The sequence below is a fragment of the Moschus berezovskii genome, chromosome 26, assembly GCF_049115385.1.
Source record: "Moschus berezovskii isolate FMDL1 chromosome 26, NW_MosBer_1.0, whole genome shotgun sequence".
Classification (NCBI taxonomy): Eukaryota; Metazoa; Chordata; class Mammalia; order Artiodactyla; family Moschidae; genus Moschus; species Moschus berezovskii.
Genome location: NC_142485.1, coordinates 33,823,700 through 33,845,292, shown reverse-complemented (window position 1 = coordinate 33,845,292; position 21,593 = coordinate 33,823,700). Strand labels below are relative to the sequence as shown.

Genomic DNA, 21,593 nt, shown 5'->3' with positions numbered 1-21,593 from the left:
GGATTCTCCAAGCAGGATCACTGGAGTGGGTTGCCATTTCCTTCTCCAGACAATTTTCTACTGAACAGGAATAGTTTATTATTGATAAAATGTTATGTGATTACTTCATTAAGATTCTACATAATTCAGTTCATTTAGCAACACTTTATAACAAAAGTTTATCGTCAAAATGCCATATTCTTACCCTAAGATCCCAAATATTTCACAAACTACTTCAACTACTTTTAAAAACCATCCCTGTTCCTCCATCACAGATTAAGTGATGTCAGCAATAGTAGTAGACTGAATATATCCTAACTAGTCTCTACTTTCGAATTTCTCCCAGGCACTCTCCTTTGATACTTTTCCACACACTTTCTCTTTAATTAAAAAATATAGGTAATTTAATCTCTTTAAAAAAAAAAAAAGTTGAACACTTCTTCCCTGTATATAATATGTTCATAGAGATAATCAGACCTTTTGAAGAATTACACACCAGTTCCCCTGATCATAGTAACTTTGCAGTATGCTGATATTACTCAAAGTCTGGCAGGCAGCTTCCAATTCTCCCTCACAAAACACATGGTAATAACAATGAAACACAGGACCTGGGTCACGGGATCCTAATGAACCAAGTGACTCAACACGCTTGTCCTTACCAAGATTTCCCTTAAAGTGCCAGGGAACCAGTAGGTCTTGAGAATGAAAAGAAGTCCTGTTAGTGTGAATAGGCAACTTGGAATTAGCAACATTCATTGAATTACATCCTCCCTCTTGAAAGTCATTTATGGAGGAGACAGAATGAGCTGAATCTTGACGGCCTAGATTAGGCAACTCTTGCACTGATGTATCATTACTGATTTCCTCTTTCATGCCTTCACTAGTTCTGTTTTCTCTAAGATATTTGGACTTCTTCTTATTATATTCTTGCTCCATAGCCCAAACGTAGATGAGTGCCTTCCCACCAGGTCTTAGGAGTCAAACAAGTTCTTGGAGAGCTGCCACTCTACTCTCTGCTGTAGCAAAATGGTGAATAACAGCAATGGAAATGCAAGCGTCACAAGATCCACTGCGGATTGGTACTGCCAAAGCATCACAGACAAAGGCCTGATATTGCCTCTCTCTACAAATGTCCACAAGGTTTTGGCTATGATCACAGCCAATCATATATAACTCGTTATTGATGCCAAGATACTTTCCATTTCCACATCCAATATCAGCAACTAATGAACCACTTGGCAAAGCTTTCAAAAACTCTACTATATGTGGCCAAGGGGTGTGTCTCGTGCTGCTGAAGTGCCTAGCAATTTCTTCATAGACCCGATGGACATAATCTTGCTCCAGTTGTAAGGCTTCTTTATCACTCTCTGGAAATGATGCAGGAGCCTCCTTCATCTGGCTATCACAAACCGAAGGGTAACTACAATTACAAGGTGTTTGCTTCACTTTCCTAAATGTAAATGATGTCCGTATTCCCCTCTTGTTTAAGGTCAAATCTTCAACATCACTGGTGATAATTCCACTTTTGTGACCCTTGGATGCTTGAACAGTATCAGATTTTCTGGGTGTGATTCCATGTGTCCAAAGGTATCTAGATTCTCCTGCCATCACTAGCAAACTCTGACGAGGCAGCATAACTGGCACTGTCATACCATCTGGGTGCTTAAAATCCATGACAATCTCTGATCCCAAACTGAAACGATCTCATCCTCAAAAGCAGAATGTGTGTCAATATGAGCAGGAATTCCATGCCCAGGTTCATACTGGTTTATAGTCAATTGATCCGGTTTATGTTTAATGAATCCTTCCTTCAACCATTTCTCTAACATGCTCTCACAAATGTCAGGAAGACCCCCAGGTAACACCTTATCTTTATCTACATTGTTGCTCTCATAGTGGAATTCATAGCCAAAATGCTTTACTCTTCTGTGTTTTAAGGATTTTTGAAAATTTTGATTGTCTGTATCTTCTGTCCAGTTAACACTCTCCAAAAGCATTTTCTCATCCTCAGGAGAAATAATTTCTTCTATTACTTTGAGGCCTGGAGGTAAGGTTTGAAGCCCCAACTCTTTCCACTGTGCTTTTTCCACAAAATTCAAGTACAGGATAATCTTTTGTCCTAAATCATCCACTATTTCTTTGCCATTGAGAGTATCATAGGCTTTCTTGGATTCTTCTACAGTTTTGTATCTTACACATGAGTAAGGTTTATTAGGTGGCATTAAGAGAGCATCCACCAATCCACATTTCTTTCTAGCTAATTACTGCTCGCATGCATGTCTTAAGTTGCTTCAGTTGTGTCTGACTCTTTGTAACCCTCTAGACCATAGTCTTCCAGGCTCCTCTGTCCATGGTTGCCATGCCTTTTTTCATGGGATTTTCATGACCCAGGGATCAAACCAATGTCTCTTATATCTCCTGCATTGTCAGGCGAATCCTTTACCACTAGTGACACTTGTGATAATGATTAAATGAGATTATGTGAATAAAAGCACATAGTAAGTGGTACATGGGAGAAGGCAATGGCAACCCACTCCAGTACTCTTGCCTGGAAAATCCCATGGGTGGAGGAGCCTGGTAGGCTGTAGTCCATGGGGTCGCGAAGAGTCGGATACGACTGAACGACTTCACTTTCACTTTTCACTTTCATGCACTGGAGAAGGAAATGGCAGCCCACTCCAGTGTTCTTGCCTGGAGAATCCCAGAGACGGCAGAGCCTGGTGGGCTACCATCTATGGGGTTGCACAGAGTCAGACACGACTGAAGTGACTTAGCAGCAGCAGCAAGGGGTACATAGTAAAGGTTAGCTACTAGAATTATTATTAAGCTTTCAGATTAAAACACTGATCTTTTTGCTTGATAGTTGTTTCTTTTTCCCAGAATGTCGTATAGTTGACATCATATCGGATGCAGCATTTCCAGATTGGGTTCTCTCTTTTTTTTTAAGATTTATTTATTTATTTATTTTGGGGCTGTAGGGGGTCTTTGTTGCTGCAGGCAGGCTTTCTCTAGTTGAGGAGAGTGGGGGCTTCTCACTGTGGTGGCGTCCTGTTCTGGAGTCCAGTCTCTAGATGTGAGAGCTTCAATGGTTGTATCGTGTGGGCTCAGTAGCTGCGGCCCATGGGCTCTAAAGCATTGCCTCAGGAGTTGTGGCACACAGGCATCACGGCATATGGGATCTTCTTGGACCATGGATTGAACACATGTACCCTGCATTACAAGGCAAATATTTTAACCACCGGACCACCAGGGAAACCCCCCAGATTGGATTGTTTTCATAGCAATATGCCTTTAAGATTCTTTCATGTCTTTTCATGGTTTCATTTATTTTCAGCACTAAATAATATTCTGTTGTCTAAATGTACCGCAGTTTATTTATCCATTCATCTACCAAAGGACATTTTCCTTGCTTTCAAGTTTCAGCAGTTATGAGTAAAGCTGCAGTTGTTTTTTTTTTTCAATAGACATAAGTTTTTCAACTCCTTTGAGTAAATACCAAGGAATATAATTGTTGGATCATTTGATAGGAGTATGTTTAGTTTTCTAAGAAACCACTAAACAGCCAGCCACAAAACAAAACCCCAAAGTCTTCCAAAGTAAATGAACCATATCACATCTCACCAGAAGTGATTGAAAGTTCCTGTTATTTCAGATCCTCACCAGTGTTTGGGGGTGTCAGTGTTCTGGATTTGGCCATTCTGTTAGGTATGTGGTAGTATTTCATTGTTATTTTAATTTTCATTTTCTTGATGATTTTTGCTATGGAACATCTTCTTATATGCAGAATTTCCATCAGTAAATCTTCTATGATGAGGTCTCCATTAAAGTCTTTGGCTCATTTTTTAATTGGCTTATCTTCTTATTGTTCAGATATAGGAGTCCTGTGAATATTTTGGTAAAAGCCCTTTATCAGTTGCTTTGTGCTGTGTATGATTAGTCCCTCAGTCGTGTCTGACTCTCTGCGACCCCATGAACTGTAGCCCGCCAGGCTTTTCTCTCCATGGTGTTTCCCAGGCAAGAATACTAGAGTGGGTTGCCATGCCCTTTTCCAGGGAATCTTCCCAACCCAGGGATCGAACCCAGGTCTCCCCCATTGCAGGAGGATTCTTTATCATCTGAGCCATCAGGGAAGCCCAGATGTATTGAATATAAATGTATTCTCCCAGTTTTGTGGTTTGTCTTCTCATTCTCTAGACATTGTCTTTAACAGAGCTGAAGTTTTAATTTTAATGAAATTCTGCTTATTAATTATTTCTTTTGTCAGTTGTGTCTTGATGTTACACCAAAAAGGTCATAGTCAAGGACATCTGGATTTTCTCCTATGTTATTTTAATGGACTTTTCCTGTTATTTTGTGTTTTACATTTAGGTCTATGATCCATTTTAAGTTCTTTTTTTTGTGTGTGTGAAGGATATAATCTGTGTCTAGATAATTTTTTTTGCATATAAATGTCCAATTGTTCTAGCACCACTTATTGAAAATACTATCTTTGTCCCTTTGTCAAAAGTCAGTTGACTGTATTCATATTCATGTATTTCTGGGCCCTCTATTCTGTCCCACCAAGTATTTCTTAGAAAAATCAATTTTTAATTTTGTAGTCTTTAGAATTTGTCATAGTGTTTTGCTATAAATAGCTTTCCACCTCAATTAAGGAAAATAGTATTAAGATAGGTATGATAGAAGTTTCAGTTCAGTTCAGTTCATTTCAGTTGCTGTCGTGTCTGACTATTTGCGACCCCACGAATCACAGCACACCAGGCCTCCCTGTCCATCACCAACTCCCGGAGTTCACTCAAACTCATGTCCATCAAGTCAGTGATGCCATCCAGCCATCTCATTCTCTGTCGTCCCCTTCTCCTCCCACCCCCAATCCCTCACAGCATCAGAGTCTTTTCCAGTGAGTCAACTCGTCGCATGAGGTGGCCAAAGTATTGGAATTTCAGCTTTAGCATCAGTCCTTCCAATGAACACCCAGGATTAATCTCCTTTAGAATGGACTGGTTGGATCTCCTTGCAGTCAAGGGACACGCAAGAGTCTTCTCCAGCACCAGAGTTCAAAAGCATCAATTCTTCTGCAATCAGCTTTCTTCACAGTCCAACTCTCACATCCATACATGACCACTGGAAAAACCATAGCCTTGACTAGACGGACCTTGGTTGGCAAACTAATGTCTCTGCTTTTTAATATGCTATCTAGGTTGGTCATAACTTTCCTTCCAAGGAGTAAACGTCTTTTAATTTCATGGCTTCAATCAGCATCCACAGTGATTTTGGAGCCCAAAAAAATAAAGTCTGACACTGTTTCCACTGTTTCCCCATCTATTTCCCATGAAGTGATGGGATCAGATGCCATGATCTTTGTTTTCTGAATGTTGAGCTTCAAGCCAACATTTTCACTCTCCTCTTTCACTTTCATCAAGAGGCTTTTTAGTTCCTCTTCACTTTCTGCCATAAGGGTGGTGTCATCTGCATATCTGAGGTTATTGATATTTCTCCTGGCAATCTTGATTCCAGCGTGTGCTTCTTCCAGCCCAGCGTTCCTCATGATGTACTCTGCATATAAGTTAAATAAGCAGGGTGACAATATACAACCTTGACGTACTCCAGAGTATAAGTCAGCTTGTAGAGTCTTCATGTCAAGTGAGTTTTGATAAATGAAGTAATACTGACAGTGGATCTTGAAGGGCAAGTAAAAATTCCATCATTTTTATTTTATTCATTTATCAAAAATTTGCTGAATGCCTCCAATGGCTAAGTGTTGGATGAATCAGTAAGGATGCACTGTCGGTCAAACAGGCTGAGTCCCTCTCCTCATAAAGTTGACATTCACGAACAAGAATCAGTGAATAAGTGATATATGATGTGAGGTATTCGATAAGGACCATGGAGAAAACACTACCGATGACTCACGTAAATAATTTTGGACATGATGGTGTTTTATTAATGGTGATCTAGAAGTTTCTCTGAGGAGTTAATACTGTGAGGAAAGAGGAATACTGCATATGGGCATGTGCATTCCAGGGAGAGAAACATACTAATGCCAAAGCCGTGAGACAGGAACATGCTTGATATTTTTGAGGAACAATGTGGAGATTAGTAAACTACTGTGCAATCATTGAATGGAAGTAAAAGTAGGAAGTGTAGTCAGAGCCATCACCTGGGGCCAGATCCAGTAAAGTCAACTGAGAAAACTGCTGGTGAAAGAGGTATGGAGTCTAAGTTCTCTCTGCCTGCCAGTGAGTTGGAGATAAAGTGTTGAGGCAAGGAGTACTTTATTCAGAAACCTGACATACCAAGAATTTGGCAGATTAATGGCTTCCCTGGTAGTTCAGCAGGTATAGAAACTTCCTGCAATGCGGGAGACCTGGGTTTGGTCCCTGGGTTGGGAAGATGCCCTGGAAGAGGGCATGGCAACCCATTCCAGTATTCCTGCCTGAAGAATCCTCATGGACAGAGGAGCCTGGTGGGCTACAGTCCATGAGGTTGCAAGAATCGGGCATGACTGAGCGACTAAGCACAGCACACAGCAATGTCTTAAAATAGCAAACTTGTCTGGGTCCAAATGCCAGGTTCCTTGGTGGCTCAGATGGTAAAGAATCTCCCTGCAATGCAGGAGACCCGGGTTCTATCCCTGGGTGGTGAAGATCCCCTGGAGGAAGAAATGGTGACCCACTCAAATGTTCTTGCCTGGAGAATTCCATGGACAGAGGAGCCTAGGGTGCTTACAGTCCTTGGGGTCACAGAGAGTCCAAAAGGACTGAGTGACTAACACTTTATAGAACAGAGATGGGGGGAAGTGAGGAAACAAAGTAGAAAGGCAGAATAGAGAGGGAAAGATGGTTAGGAAGGAAAGTGGAAAGGGCCATCAACCTTGCAAGTCATCTCTGGGAATGGTCAGCCTGTGGAAGGGATGTGTTAATCTCTTCTTGCCTGAAGCCACTCACAAGTGGGCAGGGTCAGATTAACCCCTGTGAGCAGAACAAGCGCACTTTAGTTTAACACTCAGGGAGAGGGACAGGGTCCTCTGGGGCAGGCCATTATGTATGATCTTAATAACAAAAGTACCTACAAGCAAGTCAAAGGTCAGTTCCAACATGGTGTCAGAATTGGTTCTTCTCTGCAACAAAGAGTGGTTTAAGCAGAAGGAATAAGGTGTAGGAAGACTTGCAAACAGGAATAAGGATGGTTTGAAGATTTTTCAAGCAGTTTTTATAATTTGCAGCATAGGAAAGAATTAGGAAATAACAGTGTGAAGATTTTCAGCAACTTTAGAGGGAGAATCGCATAAGGAGTTTGTGTTGGAGTATGACGTATCACAGAGAAAGAAATGGCAACCCACTCCAGTGTTCTTGCCTGGAGAATCCTGTGGACAGGGGAGCCTGGTGGGCTGCTGTCCATGGGGTCGCACAGAGTCGGACACGACTGAAGTGACCTAGCATGCATGCATGCATTGGTGAAGGAAATGGCAACCCACTCCAGTATTCTTGCCTGGAGAAGCCCAGGGACAGGGGAACCTGGTGGGCTGCCGTTTATGTGGTCGCACAGAGTCGGACATGATTGAAGTGACTTAGCAGCATGAAGTATCACATTTGATTTTTAGCAGGATCACTGTTAGCTGAAGGGAGAGGGGCAAGCCTGAAGACCAGGAAGCCAGCTAGGAGACTATTATAGTAAAATAAATTATCAGAATTAGGACAGAAAGGTGACATTTCAGTTCAGTTCAGTTCAGTTCAGTTGCTCAGTCGTGTCCGACTCTTTGTGACCCCATGAATCACAGCACGCCAGGCCTCCCTGTCCATCACCAACTCCCAGAGTTCACTCAAACTCATGTCCACACTGTTAAACAGTGTAATTTTCTGATCAATGAAAGCACAATGTAAGGTTCTAACCGGCAAGGACATGAATTTCTTAGCATCAATATCTTGAGTATAAAAGATCACCAATATCTTTGAGACCCCAGGGACTATACAATCCATGGAATTCTCCAGGCCAGAATACTAGAGTAGGTAGCCTTTCCCTTTTCCAGGGGATCTTCCCAACCCAGGGATCAAACCCAGGTCTCCTGCATTATAGGCGGATTCTTTACCAGCTGAGCCACAAGGGAAGCCCTTCACTTTCACTTAAAGAAGCTAGTTGTTTTGATTTGAAATGTGTATTATATAAAATAAATAAAGATAGTGAAACCCTTACATAATCACAAAGAAATATTATAGCTGTAGGAAAAGAAAATGTAAGTTTCTGTTAAAATGTGCACATTGATAGATGAAAAAAAATTATAAACATCAGAGAAGAGTATAATAGGCAAGATTTCTACCAAAATTGGTTTAAGTTTACAGTAAATGAATGTAGTTAAATTTATGTTGTCTTGAAACAGAAGAATTCTGACACTTTAGTAGTCAGTGTTGTTCAAGGTAACAGGGGAAATAATTTTGGTTAGTTGGATCCACTGTAATGATAATTAAGACTTTGAAAGAAACCCTGCTGGTCACTGTTATTCATCAAATAATTCTCCATAGCTTGATGCCATTATACAAGGCCTTTTCCATCCCCTTAGGCAAAGTAAAAACCATTTGGAAACATTTCATGGAAGAGTAACACAAACAATTAAGGTGTAATATGGCTAAATGACAGTTTAAAAACACTTAAAAGTCTTAATTGAAATAAGAATACTTGTAAAACTGGCTTGAGGTGGTAGAAGAATTACTTAGATTAATGTGAGTAAAATAAGAGATAATGACATGAAATTAAGTAAATCATGCTGACCCTAGAGTTTGTTGATCATCAAAGATACAAATGAATGTATTAAAATCACTGTTTCTTTCGAGGGTTTAAGTGTAAAGATTTACTACTGTCGGGAGAGTGTGTAATTTCCTCGGTTCTCTCTCACTGCAGCAAAAATTTGAAGAGAGGACAGACCAGTCTTATAGTTCAGTTTTATTGACAAGCAAAGGAAAATACATCTTCAAGACGTGAGGGCAGGCTGACCCAAAAGATGCAAAGAGAAGAGAATTCCCGGCTCAATTTTAGCTCCTCTTTTTATATGTTTTTTCCTCCTCCCCCTGAGCCTGCCCTATGTAGATTGTGATAGCCAGGAGGGATTTTTTTTTTTTTTTTTAACCTGAAGTCCTCACTCTGATCTTCAGACCTTCCTTTGTTCTATTTTCCCAGGCTTTTCCCTTCTGTCTTTTAGCCATCACCATTTTGGACTCTTTTTTCCTATTCTAACTACTTGACATTATGAATGTTGGGGGGGGTGCGGCGCAGGGGGTGGAAATCCTTTAGATTATAAAATAATAGGTATATTTTAACTTTTAAAATTATTCCTCCAAGAGACATATTTTAAATACTAATATTTTCCTTTAGTTGCAGCAGCAGTGAGACAAGTTGAATCATTGGGATGTGAGTTTAAAATGCTCAGGAAATCAAGTCTGGCTAGTAACCTAGAGTCAGAAGTATGCCTTACATCATCCATTTCAAGAGAAAAAAAAAAAAAATCAAAGCAAAACAAGTTACTGAACAGATGGGAAAATAATGAATATTTACATTTTCATTTTTCTAATGTCTTTAATGTTTTTCACTAATGTAGTCCAGTCTCCTATTTCATTTAGAAGTTGGTATATGAATAACTAGATGAAGAAATGTCAGAGGAAAAAGATTAGTCTGAAGTAGTTAGTTCTCATTAGAAACATTGTATTATGGGTTATGGGTGAGCTCTTTATAATGAATACCAATAGCATTTTGAGCACGAATAAAAATTATTTGTGCATGTATATATTTACATGTGTGTGTGTCTCATTCACTTTTAAACAAGGAGACTGTTAGGTAGTAGGAATAGGAAACAGGAGTCCAGAATGGTGGTGGCCAAAAGACAAGGAAGGGAAAAGCCTGCAAAAATAGAACAAAGGAAGTTCCAAGGACCGGAGTAAGGTCCTCAGGTAGAACAAACAGCACTCCTGGCTAGCCTGGCTAGCCCAATTTACATAGGGCAGGCCCAGGGGGAGGAGAAAACATATAAAAAGAGGAGCCAAAGGGCTGGGAGGTCTCTCTCCCTCCTGCACGCGCGCTGTCACGCTCCCCCACTCTCTTTTCTTTGCATCTTTGGATCAACATTGCCTCACATCTTGAGGATGTATTTTCCTGCTATTTTCTAAATAAAATAGAGCTGTAACACAGAGCTGTAACACCGATCTGTCTAAGAGCTATAATACAGCCTGTTCGAGACCTGAGAGCTATAACACAGTCTGTCCAGGACTCAAGAGCAATAACATGGTCTGTCTGAGAGCTATGACATGGTCTGTCTGAGAACTATGACGCGCTCTAACATCAGTCGCTTCAGATTTTTGTTGAGATGAGACAGAACTGAGGAGAATATACTCGCCTGACATCTATCCTTGTCTTTTATCCACCGCCATTCTGAACTCCTGTTTCCTATTCTAACTACCTAACAGAGACATTGTAAGAGTTTATACTTGGTTGATTGTAGACTTACATGGTAAAGAGTTACTAACATCAAAACTCCCTTACTCTCATCATCCTTTACAGAACACCTAGCAGTCAAGCATTTACCATCTGGGGGTGGAAAGAAAGCAAAAAAATTTCTCTAAACTAATTTTTGAAAACTAGACCAGCAGAAGTGTGAATGTCCCAGACTACAGCTCTGCACATTTGACAATTAGGTTTCTGAACCCTTTACTCCAAACACAACAAAATATCTAAATTCTTTGTCACCTTTCCTTAAATGCTTGCTAATTTCAAGCCCCTCATAGGCAGAGTGAAGATACCAAATTCTCTTCTATTTCTCCTAATCTTAAATATAAACAGATTTAAAAAAAAAGATATTTGAGGGACACCTGAAGAACAATAAAATGATAAAAACAATGGTTAACCACAAAGAAACTAACTCCAGAGAAAAGAGAAATGATAGAAAGAGCAGAAGGTAACATGTCAAGAATTTTGAAGGGTCTGAGATTTTACCCAACTCACCTTGATTAGTCTGCCATGATTTTGTAGATGCTGACACGTGAAGCTTTTGAGTCAGAGATAAAGTACTACTGACAACAATATCTGTGTACAGAATATTTACTTGTTTTTTTTTTCATCAGTTTGTTAAGCCTTTATTCCCAGAGGTTGGTGCAAACACTGCCAAGTGGCACCTTCCTATACAATGGATTGAGTTACAGGACAGAAACTCTGGTCGGGAATTTTCCAAAACAGGCAAACAGTCTGCTTGACATTTGCATCAAAGTGAGGGGCTTCCCTTGTGTTTCAGCAGTAAAGAATCCACCTGCCAGTGTAGGAGATGCAGGTGTGATCCCTGGGTCAGTAAGGGATCAAACCTGTATCTCCTGAAAGATCCCCTGGAGAAAGAAATGGCAAACCACTCCAGTATTCTTGCTTGGGAAATCCCATGGACAGAGGAGCCTGGCAGGGTACAGTCCATGGGGTCACAAAGTGTTGGACACGACTTAGCAACTAAACCACCACCAAGTCAACATTATTAAACTGGACAGTAAACAGACCTCCCCTTTGTTCCAAAGGGAGACTGTATCTTTCAAAACTTCTGTCTACACATTCTTGAAAAGATAATGTGGAGTGAAGGATGCCTACATCCATTTACAAGATGTGCAGGAATGTGAAACCCTTTGACAATTACCCAGAGATATGTGAAAAGTTGGAATATGCACAAAATTTAAAAAGGACACTATCAAAAGTGGACAGTCAGAAAAGAATGTCTTATAGAATTTAAAAATAATTGATTTATTTAAAAATGGTGCAAGTGGCAAAAAATTGAGTTTCCCAGAATATAACATGATTTTTAAACAAGACAACATGAGGTTAATATGAAACGATAAGATATGTAAGGTTCAATCCAATAAACTTAACATTCAAATAATATAACTTCCAGAAAGGAACTACAGAGATAGCAAAAGTACAGAAATTATCTGAGAAATAATACAAGAAAACTTTCCCAGAGAAACAAAGATGTAGGACTTCAAATTCTCCCACCAAACAGAGACAATAAAAATGTTCTGGCTGGAATGCATAGTGGTGCAATTTTAGAATGTAAAGAAAGGTGCAAAATATAATACGGCAAAGTTCCTGAACATTTCAGGAAGAAGGAAAGCTATTTAAATAGTTATTCTCCAACTGTGAAATCAACATGGTCAACTTAGAAAAAGGAAGTCACTGAGTCTAAAGAAACATAATGAAACATATCAGAGTGAACGAGAATCTGAAAGACAATAGTAACATGGTCTTTCTTGTGCCAGCAAGAAAAGAGACAATTTTATAACTTTAAAACTAACACATGAATAATAAATATGTAAGTCAATAAAGGTATGCCAGTAATTCATGGTCAAACATGAGGGAAAACTTATTTTGAATGACTTTCATAGAAGTGAAGGGAATCCACTTGACCTGTCCCCTTGGAAGGGCAGCAAAGTCCTGTTTTACCACAGAGAAGGACGTCTTTCCTTAGCCCCCGACATGCTATTGTAGTGTACTATATTCTCATCATCAAAATGATATCAGTGCTGCTAAGTGGTTTTCAGTATTTTGAGTCAATTTGTGACAAATCATGTGACTGTAAAATACAAAACACTGTGAACATTATCAAACATTACAATGCAAAATTAAGGGCAGCTGACACATGTGGGGAAGGGAGGTACAAAGTATGTCTTACAAAGTGTAAGCCTGATTTTACCTAAGATAAAATTTTAATTGTATTATGAAATGCCTAATAGTAAACACAAATTGAATTAAAATAGCAACATAAAATGAGTGGGTGGTGGGAAATATGAAAAGTCAGCTAATTCTCATATATAATAGCAGATATATGTGTGTGTGTGTGTGTGTGTGTGTGTATATATATATATAGTGATTAATATTAATGAATCAGAAAATTACCCAGAGATATGGAAGTAACTACCAGAGGAAGTAAAAGGAAAAAATAGTTAAAAGTGTTTGCCTCTGGGAAGTAGCACTGGGGATGGGTAAGGATTCAGTGGGACCATTATTTTTCATTATACTTCTGTACAACTATTATTAAAATTCCTATGTGTAACAGTATATTAGCATTGTAAAATTATTCATTCTGTATGAAAATTTTTAAAAGGCAGGCAATCTTAATTATAGTATTTCCCTTATGTGTTGGAATGAGGTCATGCTTTAAAAATCAGAATCATAGAAACCTAGAAAATTGTAAACTGTAGTTATATTTTAATTTGAATATAGTTTGACTATATTTTTTGAGAAATAGTGTAATATATTTGAGAATTATGTTGTTTATGAACTGTATGCTCTTAGCAATCTTAATCCATTTCTTTGGTAGTAATTTAGAATTTATTTTCTAAAATGAACTTTTGGTTCACTTTCTTTTCTCTGGTAATAAGATGTTATTACTGAAGCTATTAATGGATGTAATTTTATAAGTATTTACTGAGAACTTAAGCCTGGCTTTACATGTCTACACTGCCTTCCAAAAAATGCATACTTATCTCTTTTTTTTTTTCTTGAAACTTTTATTTCTGCCTACTAGTTCCAGGAACTTTTATAATGGGGATCTTCAGACTAATCCAAAGGGCAATTTACACTTAACCTTTTTTAACAGAATTCCCTAAGCAGGATGTCTCAGCAGCTCATTTACAATTCTCACTACAGACAACAGACTACAGCTTGTCTCCAAGATTGGCTTTATGAATTGTAACCACAGGAGTAGACAGTAAGGGTTTTGCACTCATTGCAGCTTGGCAGAGGGATTATACCTCAAGCAGCTTTCCCTGGAGTCCAGTCAAGTAGACTCAGGGGTGAGGAAATTACTGACCTTTTGCTACTGAGCTGCCATGAACCTTATGCAAAGAGACCCTTTGCTGAGGAAGGGCAAGAAATAACTTGTGTCTTTTTCTGATCTATGAAGAAGTCTCTCTGTCTCTGTTGATTTTTGATAGTCTTGTAGTCCGTCTCCTCTCACTCTGTCTGTCCCTTTCCCCCTGAGAAACAGACGGATACACAGAAATTATGGGAGGCATTGAGAGTACACATTGAGGGGAAATCAGAGTCTTCTTCAAAAATCCTGATCTGAGTGATAGAATGGTTGGGCATATTCTGTAATTACACCCTTCATTGCATTTCTTCAGAAGCACCCAGATCCTACAGTGGGAAAATTGCTGTTTCTCAAAGGACTTGGACTCAAAATCAGCTAGAGAAAGCAAATGAATATGTGAGATCTTGAGATAATTACAGGCACACAATACTTTGGCCACCTCATGCGAAGAGTTGACTCATTGGAAAAGACTCTGATGCTGGGAGGGATTGGGGGCAGGAGGAGAAGGGGATGACAGAGGATGAGATGGCTGGATGTCATCACCGACTTGATGCACATGAGTTTGAGTGAACTCCAGGAGTTGGTGATGGACAGGGAGGCCTGGCATGCTGTGATTCATGGGGTTGCAAAGAGTTGGACACAACTGAGCAACTGAACTGAACTGAACTGAATAAACACTTAATGGAGGAAGGAGTAAATGCAACTGGGCATAATCCTTGGAATCACAGTAAAACAAATGTTAATAAAACATGATACCTCAAGGCATAGGGCCATTAATTCCTATGGATGATTGATGGAGAATATTTTTCAGTGTCAACATTAAAATTTGATCTTAATTTTGAGCCTGTATAGAAACAGAAAGCTGAAATCTAGACCTTCCTTATCAGAGAGTTATTTCACTTGAGAAATGCTTTTACCCTATTTTGCACAACTTCTTAAAATCTTCTGTAAACTGTGAACAGTTAATACTCTAAAATTTCAAATAAGAATACTCAAGTTACACTGTAGCCTCAAATACAGTGTAGAAATTTCTCCTGTTCATTTTTAGAAAAAAGATTCTTTGTAGTCTTATATATATATACCTACTATATACATATATATAATATATCTCCTATATAAAACATACTAATATATATAAATGTTTAAGATTTCACACCTAGTTTGAATTTTAAAGACATTTTTCTCTGTTACTTTGTTCGTCAAGATCAAGGGAGTTTGAAATGTAAAAATAGCTTTTGAATGAGAATAGCACAGAAAAAAGCTAATGCAAGTCATAGCCATTGACTTATATACTTAATAAACATATTTTCAAATTTCAGTATAGAAAATAAATTTCCTTTAAATACTCACTTATAACTTAGAAAATAATTTGTGCAGGTTTAAATGTATTCCTTGAAGTCGGTGGGATAAATATCTTTATTATTACTTTTTTTTGAGATATGGGGCTTACTACAAGAACGGGGATACAGAGAACGATAGTATTTTTTTTTCAGAAAATACATTAATAATAAGCTCTCTCATGTCTATTAAAATTGTGTAGTATTTGTGGCCTAATATGGCTAATCTCTGGATTTATTTTCTGTCTGATTTACTTAGTAGGTAGATAGGTAGATAGCTAGCTTGATTAGATTCAAAAGTAACTGAAGTGAGTTGACTCAGACTTCTTTCATGACTACCCAATTCCATATATAATTTATTTCAAACTCCTGGATGTTTGAATCCAACACCATAGATGCTTCCATATATACTGAAATTTTCAAATTGCTGTTTTCACACAGAAGTGCTTTTTGTCACCTAACATCATATTTTGGGGCTGTCACATGCTTGGAGACCATGGTGCCTGCAAGGTGGCAAATAGCAGAAGGAATTCCATCACCTGCAGGGGAAGGGAGTTAGGTAGCAGAGACATTTGGGAACTGAGACTGAGCCCTTTCTCTGTACCCGAGTCCTGCTCCAGGGATTGAACAGTCCATCCAGGAGTCTCATGAGTCCAGACTTGAGGGGAGGCAGGTGCTTGAATTATGTGTGTTTCCCATTTTCCAGTGAACATCAGTGAAGGCTCTCATCTGCCCCCTACTTGTAAATGTGTTGCTAACCTTCACCAGCAAAACGTAGTGACTGTGTAATAATTGCTTTTCTTTAAATGTAATACGGGTATCAACTTTTGTATATCAGACATGTATCTCTATTAGATTTTCAAAGCATTTTCATAAGTGCTGTACTTACGAAAGTGATGAGCTTCTCATAAAGCTGTTATTAAATATATTAAATATTAGTAAATATAATATTATATATTTAATATATTTAACATATATTAAATATTAGAAATAATTTTCAGCCCTTAAAACAATATTAGGGGGGAACTCACTTGGCATTTGATAATGCACACTAAACACCAGTTCCTCTTTCCTACAAAGTATCTGACATCACATACCTCAGTTTCCCTAATTAGAACCCACATCCCTTCATACAAAACAGAATCTGTTTCTCCTGTCTATACATCTGTCTGTCCAATACCAACAGGGGGAGGCTATTTGAAGTCCATTTTGAGATATAAAGGTAAGAAAATTATTTTCAGGAATTTAATATTAAGAAAATTATTAATTTTCTTAATAATCTAAGAAAATTATTCTCAGGAATTCTCAGGCACTGTGTAATTTATGCCTTGGAGGAAAATTCCCATGGATGAATGTGTAGGAAAAGCAGAAATTACCTGAAACAGGTCCCTCAGAAACTTTTCTCATGTTTTAACTATACCACACAAAGCTATCCAGAGACCCTTCACTATATCCTCCCCACTTGTCTGGAACACACTCTCATCTAATTACCCTCTTTGAAAAGAAACCTTCTTTCTTCTGATAGAGCAGATTTGAACACTACCTCTATTATTCTCTAACTTTTCACAAAGCTAAACCATCTGTGATGCCTTTTCACCCCTAAAACTAATACTAGAAATACTGCCATAATTAATGAATTTGATGTTTCTTAAAAGATCCCATTTTATATAGGGGAAAGCATATTCATTTTCTGTCTATAATACCAAGGACCAGAAAGGCTGGTGTGGTTCAGCCCCTCCTCACTAAGCAGTTGTCCAGGTGTGAGCGTGGCTGAAGTCTTTCCCAAAATCATCTTTTAAATTCAATTTTAACGGAACACACTGCTAGAGATATGCCACGAAAATTGTTCCTTAACACTTTCCTGCAGGATCGTGACCCCTAATATTTTTACCAGGCTGATAACTCTGGGAAGTGGAGTCAGCCTGAATTCATGAAATCTCTCAGCAAATGTGCTGCTGGAGGGGAGGGACACTGCTGTCGCTTGGAAACCATCACCAGTGAATGCTGTTAGCTTGTGTATTATTCCAAGTACGTTAAGGGAAACTAATGACACCTTTGTTAGCTAATGTGTTTCACCTGGAAAGGGGACCATTGCATTCTGAATAGGTTTGGGCAGACAGGGGAGAGAAAAATTAAAACTGCTATTCTCCCTGCTTTCGTACACACCATTAACACAATTTGGTGAGTTTTGTCTCTGGGAAATCCATCTTATCAGTGTAAGTTTCCATAGATCAGTCGTTTGCTTCTTGTTTCCCCTCTTTAAGCTGTAGAGATGTCATACTCTGGCTCCCTCTGTGTTTCTTCATAGAAGGAGACTCGATACTAGATTAAGATATGGATGCCTTTATAAAATGAAGAGCTTGGCAAGGGAGGTGGTGGTGGGGGTATGCTTTTGTTATTGCAATACCAAACTTTTTCAAGCACTTAACTACCTTTTGTGATTAAAGACTTCACTGACTTTTTTTTTGCATTTTTCCATACTGCACTTGGATAATTTCAGTCTGCAGAGGAGTCTTCTGAATGTTCATATAAATGTTTCAGCTGTCTAAAAGTTTCAGCATTTGCATGTGGATTCTTTACCAACTCAGCTATCAGGGAAGCCGTTTACCTAATTTAATATGGAGTTAAATTGCTTCTGCTTTTTAATATGCTATCTAGGTTGGTCACAAGGAGTTCCTTCCAAGGAGTAAGCGTCTTTTAATTTCCTGGCTGCAATCAGCATCCGCAGTGATTTTGGAGCCCAAGAAAATAAAGTCTGACACTGTTTCCACTGTTTTTCCATCTATTTCCCATGAAGTGATCGGACCAGATGCCATGATCTTCGTTTTCTGAACGTTGAGCTTCAAGCCAAACTTTTCACTCTCCTCTTTCACTTTCATCAAGAGGCTTTTGAGTTCCTCTTCATTTTCTGCCATAAGGGTGGTGTCATCTGCATATCTGAGGTTATTGATATTTCTCCCAGCAATCTTGATTCCAGCTTGTGCTTCTTCCAGCCCAGCATTCCTCATGATGTACTCTGCATATAAGTTAAATAAGCAGGGTGACAATATACAGCCTTGACGTACTCCTTTTCCTATTTGGAACCAGTCTGTTGTTCCATGGCCAGTTCTAACTGTTGCTTCCTGACCTGCATACAGGTTTCTCAAGAGGCAGGTCAGGTGGTCTGGGATTCCCATCTCTTTCAGAATGTTCCACAGTCTGTTGTGATCCACACATTCAAAGGCTTTGGCATAGTCAATGAAGCAGAAATAGATGTTTTTCTGAAATTCTCTTGCTTTCTCCATGATCCAGCGGATGTTGGCAATTTGATCTCTGATGCCTCTGCCTTTTCTAAAACCTGCTTGAACATCTGGAAGTTCATGGTTCACATATTGCTGAAGCCTGGCTTGGAGAATCTTGAGCATGACTTTACTAGCGTGTGAGATGAGTGCAATTGTGTGGTAGTTTGAGCATTCTTTGGCATTGCCTTTCTTTGGGATTGGAATGAAGACTGACCTTTTCCAGTCCTGTGGCCACCGCTGAGTTTTCCAAATTTGCTGGCATATTGAGTGCAACACTTTCACAGCATCATCTTTCAGGATTTGAAATAGCTCAATTGGAATTCCATCACCTCCACTAGCTTTGTTCGTAGTGATGCTCTCTAAGGCCCACTTGACTTCACATTCCAAGATGTCTGGCTCCAGGTGAGTGATCACGCCATCGTGATTATCTTTGTCGTGAAGATCTTTTTTGTACAGTTCTTCTGTGTATTCTGCTACCTCTTCTTAATATCTTCTGCTTCTGTTAGGTCCATACCATTTCTGTCCTTTATCGAGCCTATCTTTGCATGAAACGTTCCCTTGATATCTTTAATTTTCCTGAAAAGATCTCTTGTTTTTCCTATTCTGTTGTTTTCCTCTATTTCTTTGCATTGATCGCTGAGGAAGGCTTTCTTATCTCTCCTTGCTATTCTTTGGAACTCTGCATTCAGATGCTTATATCTTTCCTTTTCACCTTTGCTTTTCGTTTCTCTTCTTGCTTCTGTAAGAACTGTGTTGAGAGAAGGAAGAAACTCATGGCTAGAGGCCATCCACTAAAAACCTGGCCATGGCAATGGGCTTACAGGTTTTTTGTTAACTTCTTGAGACTTCCATTCCCACCAACCTTCTGAGTATCTCCTGCATGGTTTTGTCTCCCTGTGTAATACAAAGGTCGAAGCTATGGATTTTCCAGTAGTCATGTATGGGTGTGAGAGTTGGACTATAAAGAAAGCTGAGCACTGAAGAATTGATACTTTTGAACTGTGGTGTTAGAGAAGATTCTTGAGAGTCCCTTGGACTGCAAGGAGGTTTAACCAGTCCATCCTAAAGGACATCAGTCCTGAGTGTTCATTGGAAGAACTGATGCTAAAGTTGAAACTCCAATCCTTTGGCCACCTGATATGAAGAACTAGTCATTGGAAAAGACCTTGATGCTGGGAAAGATTGAAGGCAGGTGGAGAAGGGGACGACAGAGGATGAAATGGTTGGATGGCATCACGAACTTGATGGACATGAGTTTGGGCAAGCTCTGGGAGTTGGTGATGGACAGGGAAGCCTGACATGCTACAGTCCATGGGGACGCAAAGAGTTGGACATGACTGAGCGACTGACTAAACTTAACAATAATACAAAGAAGAGAGACGCAGCTTTCAGAACACCATTGTTGTTGTCGTCCAGTTGCTCAGTCATGTCCAGTTCTTTGTGACCCCATGCACTGCAGCACGCCAGGCTTCCCTGTCCTTCACTGTCTCCCAGAGCGTGCTCAAACTCATGTCCATTGAGTCGATGATGCCATCCAACCATCTCATCCTCTGTCGTCCCCTTCCTGTGCTCAATCTTTCCCAGCATCAGGGTATCTCTTACTCTAATAACCTCAAAGTATGTTACTGTTAGGTGTTGCCAGTTTAATTAACCAAGCTTGTGAAAATCTGCCCTCTTTCCCATCAGTGATCTGGTGGATGCCTTTCTGTTCTCTTTTTGGAGGGACGACCCTGCGGCATGCGTCTTTCTTCTGGCAGTCTTGCCCTTTAACCATCACGACTTCCTGTCATATGGTTGATACGACTCCATCTGTTTTAGCAACCCTTTCTGGGATTTTTTAATTTAAATGATTGACTTCTGGTTCCTGAATCATCTGCAAAAGAAGTGATGAATACCTTGGGGCCTGTCCCTTTTCGCCCTTTCACTCTCAGTCATAATTACCTGAGGTCCGTGGTGGATTGAGTCTCACTGCAGACAGGCGTTGAGTTGCAGGCAGGAACCGGGAGATTCAGTTCAGCTCTTCTATTTATATGTTGCTCTAATACAAAAGAACTTGCTCAACTTTTCTGCTCCTTTCTCCGGAGAAGATGAAAGCTGGAAGGGTTGGTTATTTCCTACCCTATCTGATTTTAGGAAAAGGAGGCATTTCTCATTCCCAGCAATAGGCAGGGCTTTTCAAGCTGTCATTTCCTCCCGTCAGCCCAGCACAGGCCGATCAGTCAGCAGTGGGAGGTAACAGGAATGTGGGCAATCAGAGCAATCGGCCTCATCTGGCCTTGAGTAGGAGAAGCACCAAGGCGCCTCATTAAAAGGTCTTCTCCTGTCCTCCGGGTTTCCTCCAATGGTGCAGAGGCAGATTGGCTGGAATCGCAAAGCTCTTCTGCTTGTGGCTGGTGTAAACAGATCTTAACCGCATGTACCCGTTCACTGTGGCTCTGATAGCTGGCATTTCCAGCGTGGTTGTAGCTGCTCCCAAGGCGGCTACAAAATACCTTCTAACCAAGAACACTGTTGCTTTCCTGCTGTAAGCAACCGTGGCGGGGAGGGTAGGGGGTGCAATTCATCAGCTGTACTCTGACACGGTAGCATCACAGAGGAGACAGCGAGCGCCTCTTTTCTAAGATCCCGTTACAGCAGGCTGCACCAACTCACAGCGGGAAACAAATTAAAGTCGTTTTCCTGATAATACAGTGAAAGTGGTTTCCAAGTAAAAATCCTATTCAAACTATTGACGATGTTTTCCCTCCTAGGAGTGCAGGTCTTTATCTGTTCAATTAGCTTGGTTTCCTTTTAAATGTCAGCAACAGAAAGTTTTCTTGCATTATGCAGACTCTGGCAAGGTGATGGATTTAGGCAGTTATATGTGTACCCCTGACAGGTAGATCACTCTTCAGGTGTACTTATTGGTCCTTCAGTTACTCTGGTTTCCTCTCAAATTATATACACATTTAAAAATGATAATGTCAATTTATTGACTTTAATAACTAGTCTTTATAGATGAAGATATAAGTTTAGTCACTTGGACTCTTGCTTTATTCATTTCTGTTTTCTGAAATGCAACTTTTCTTTTCTCCTATATGGCAGACATCTGTTTCTAACTCAGAAAGTTACCTATGATTCTTTCACTGCATATTTTTGAAATAAAGTCAGGTAAAGCAAACACTTCTCACTCCC

General features: G+C 39.6%; 1 protein-coding gene across 1 annotated transcript; it reads right to left on the bottom strand.

Annotated features, from left to right (window-relative positions):
- Positions 1–225: 225 nt before the first annotated feature.
- LOC129549202 (tRNA (carboxymethyluridine(34)-5-O)-methyltransferase ALKBH8-like) lies at positions 226–20,193 on the bottom strand. The gene is given in 5 exon segments (XM_088832669.1): positions 226–1,676; positions 1,679–2,232; positions 6,969–7,096; positions 10,469–10,548; positions 20,046–20,193. Coding segments are annotated over 5 exon segments (2,136 nt in total). The 3' UTR covers positions 226–450.
- Positions 20,194–21,593: the final 1,400 nt, after the last annotated feature.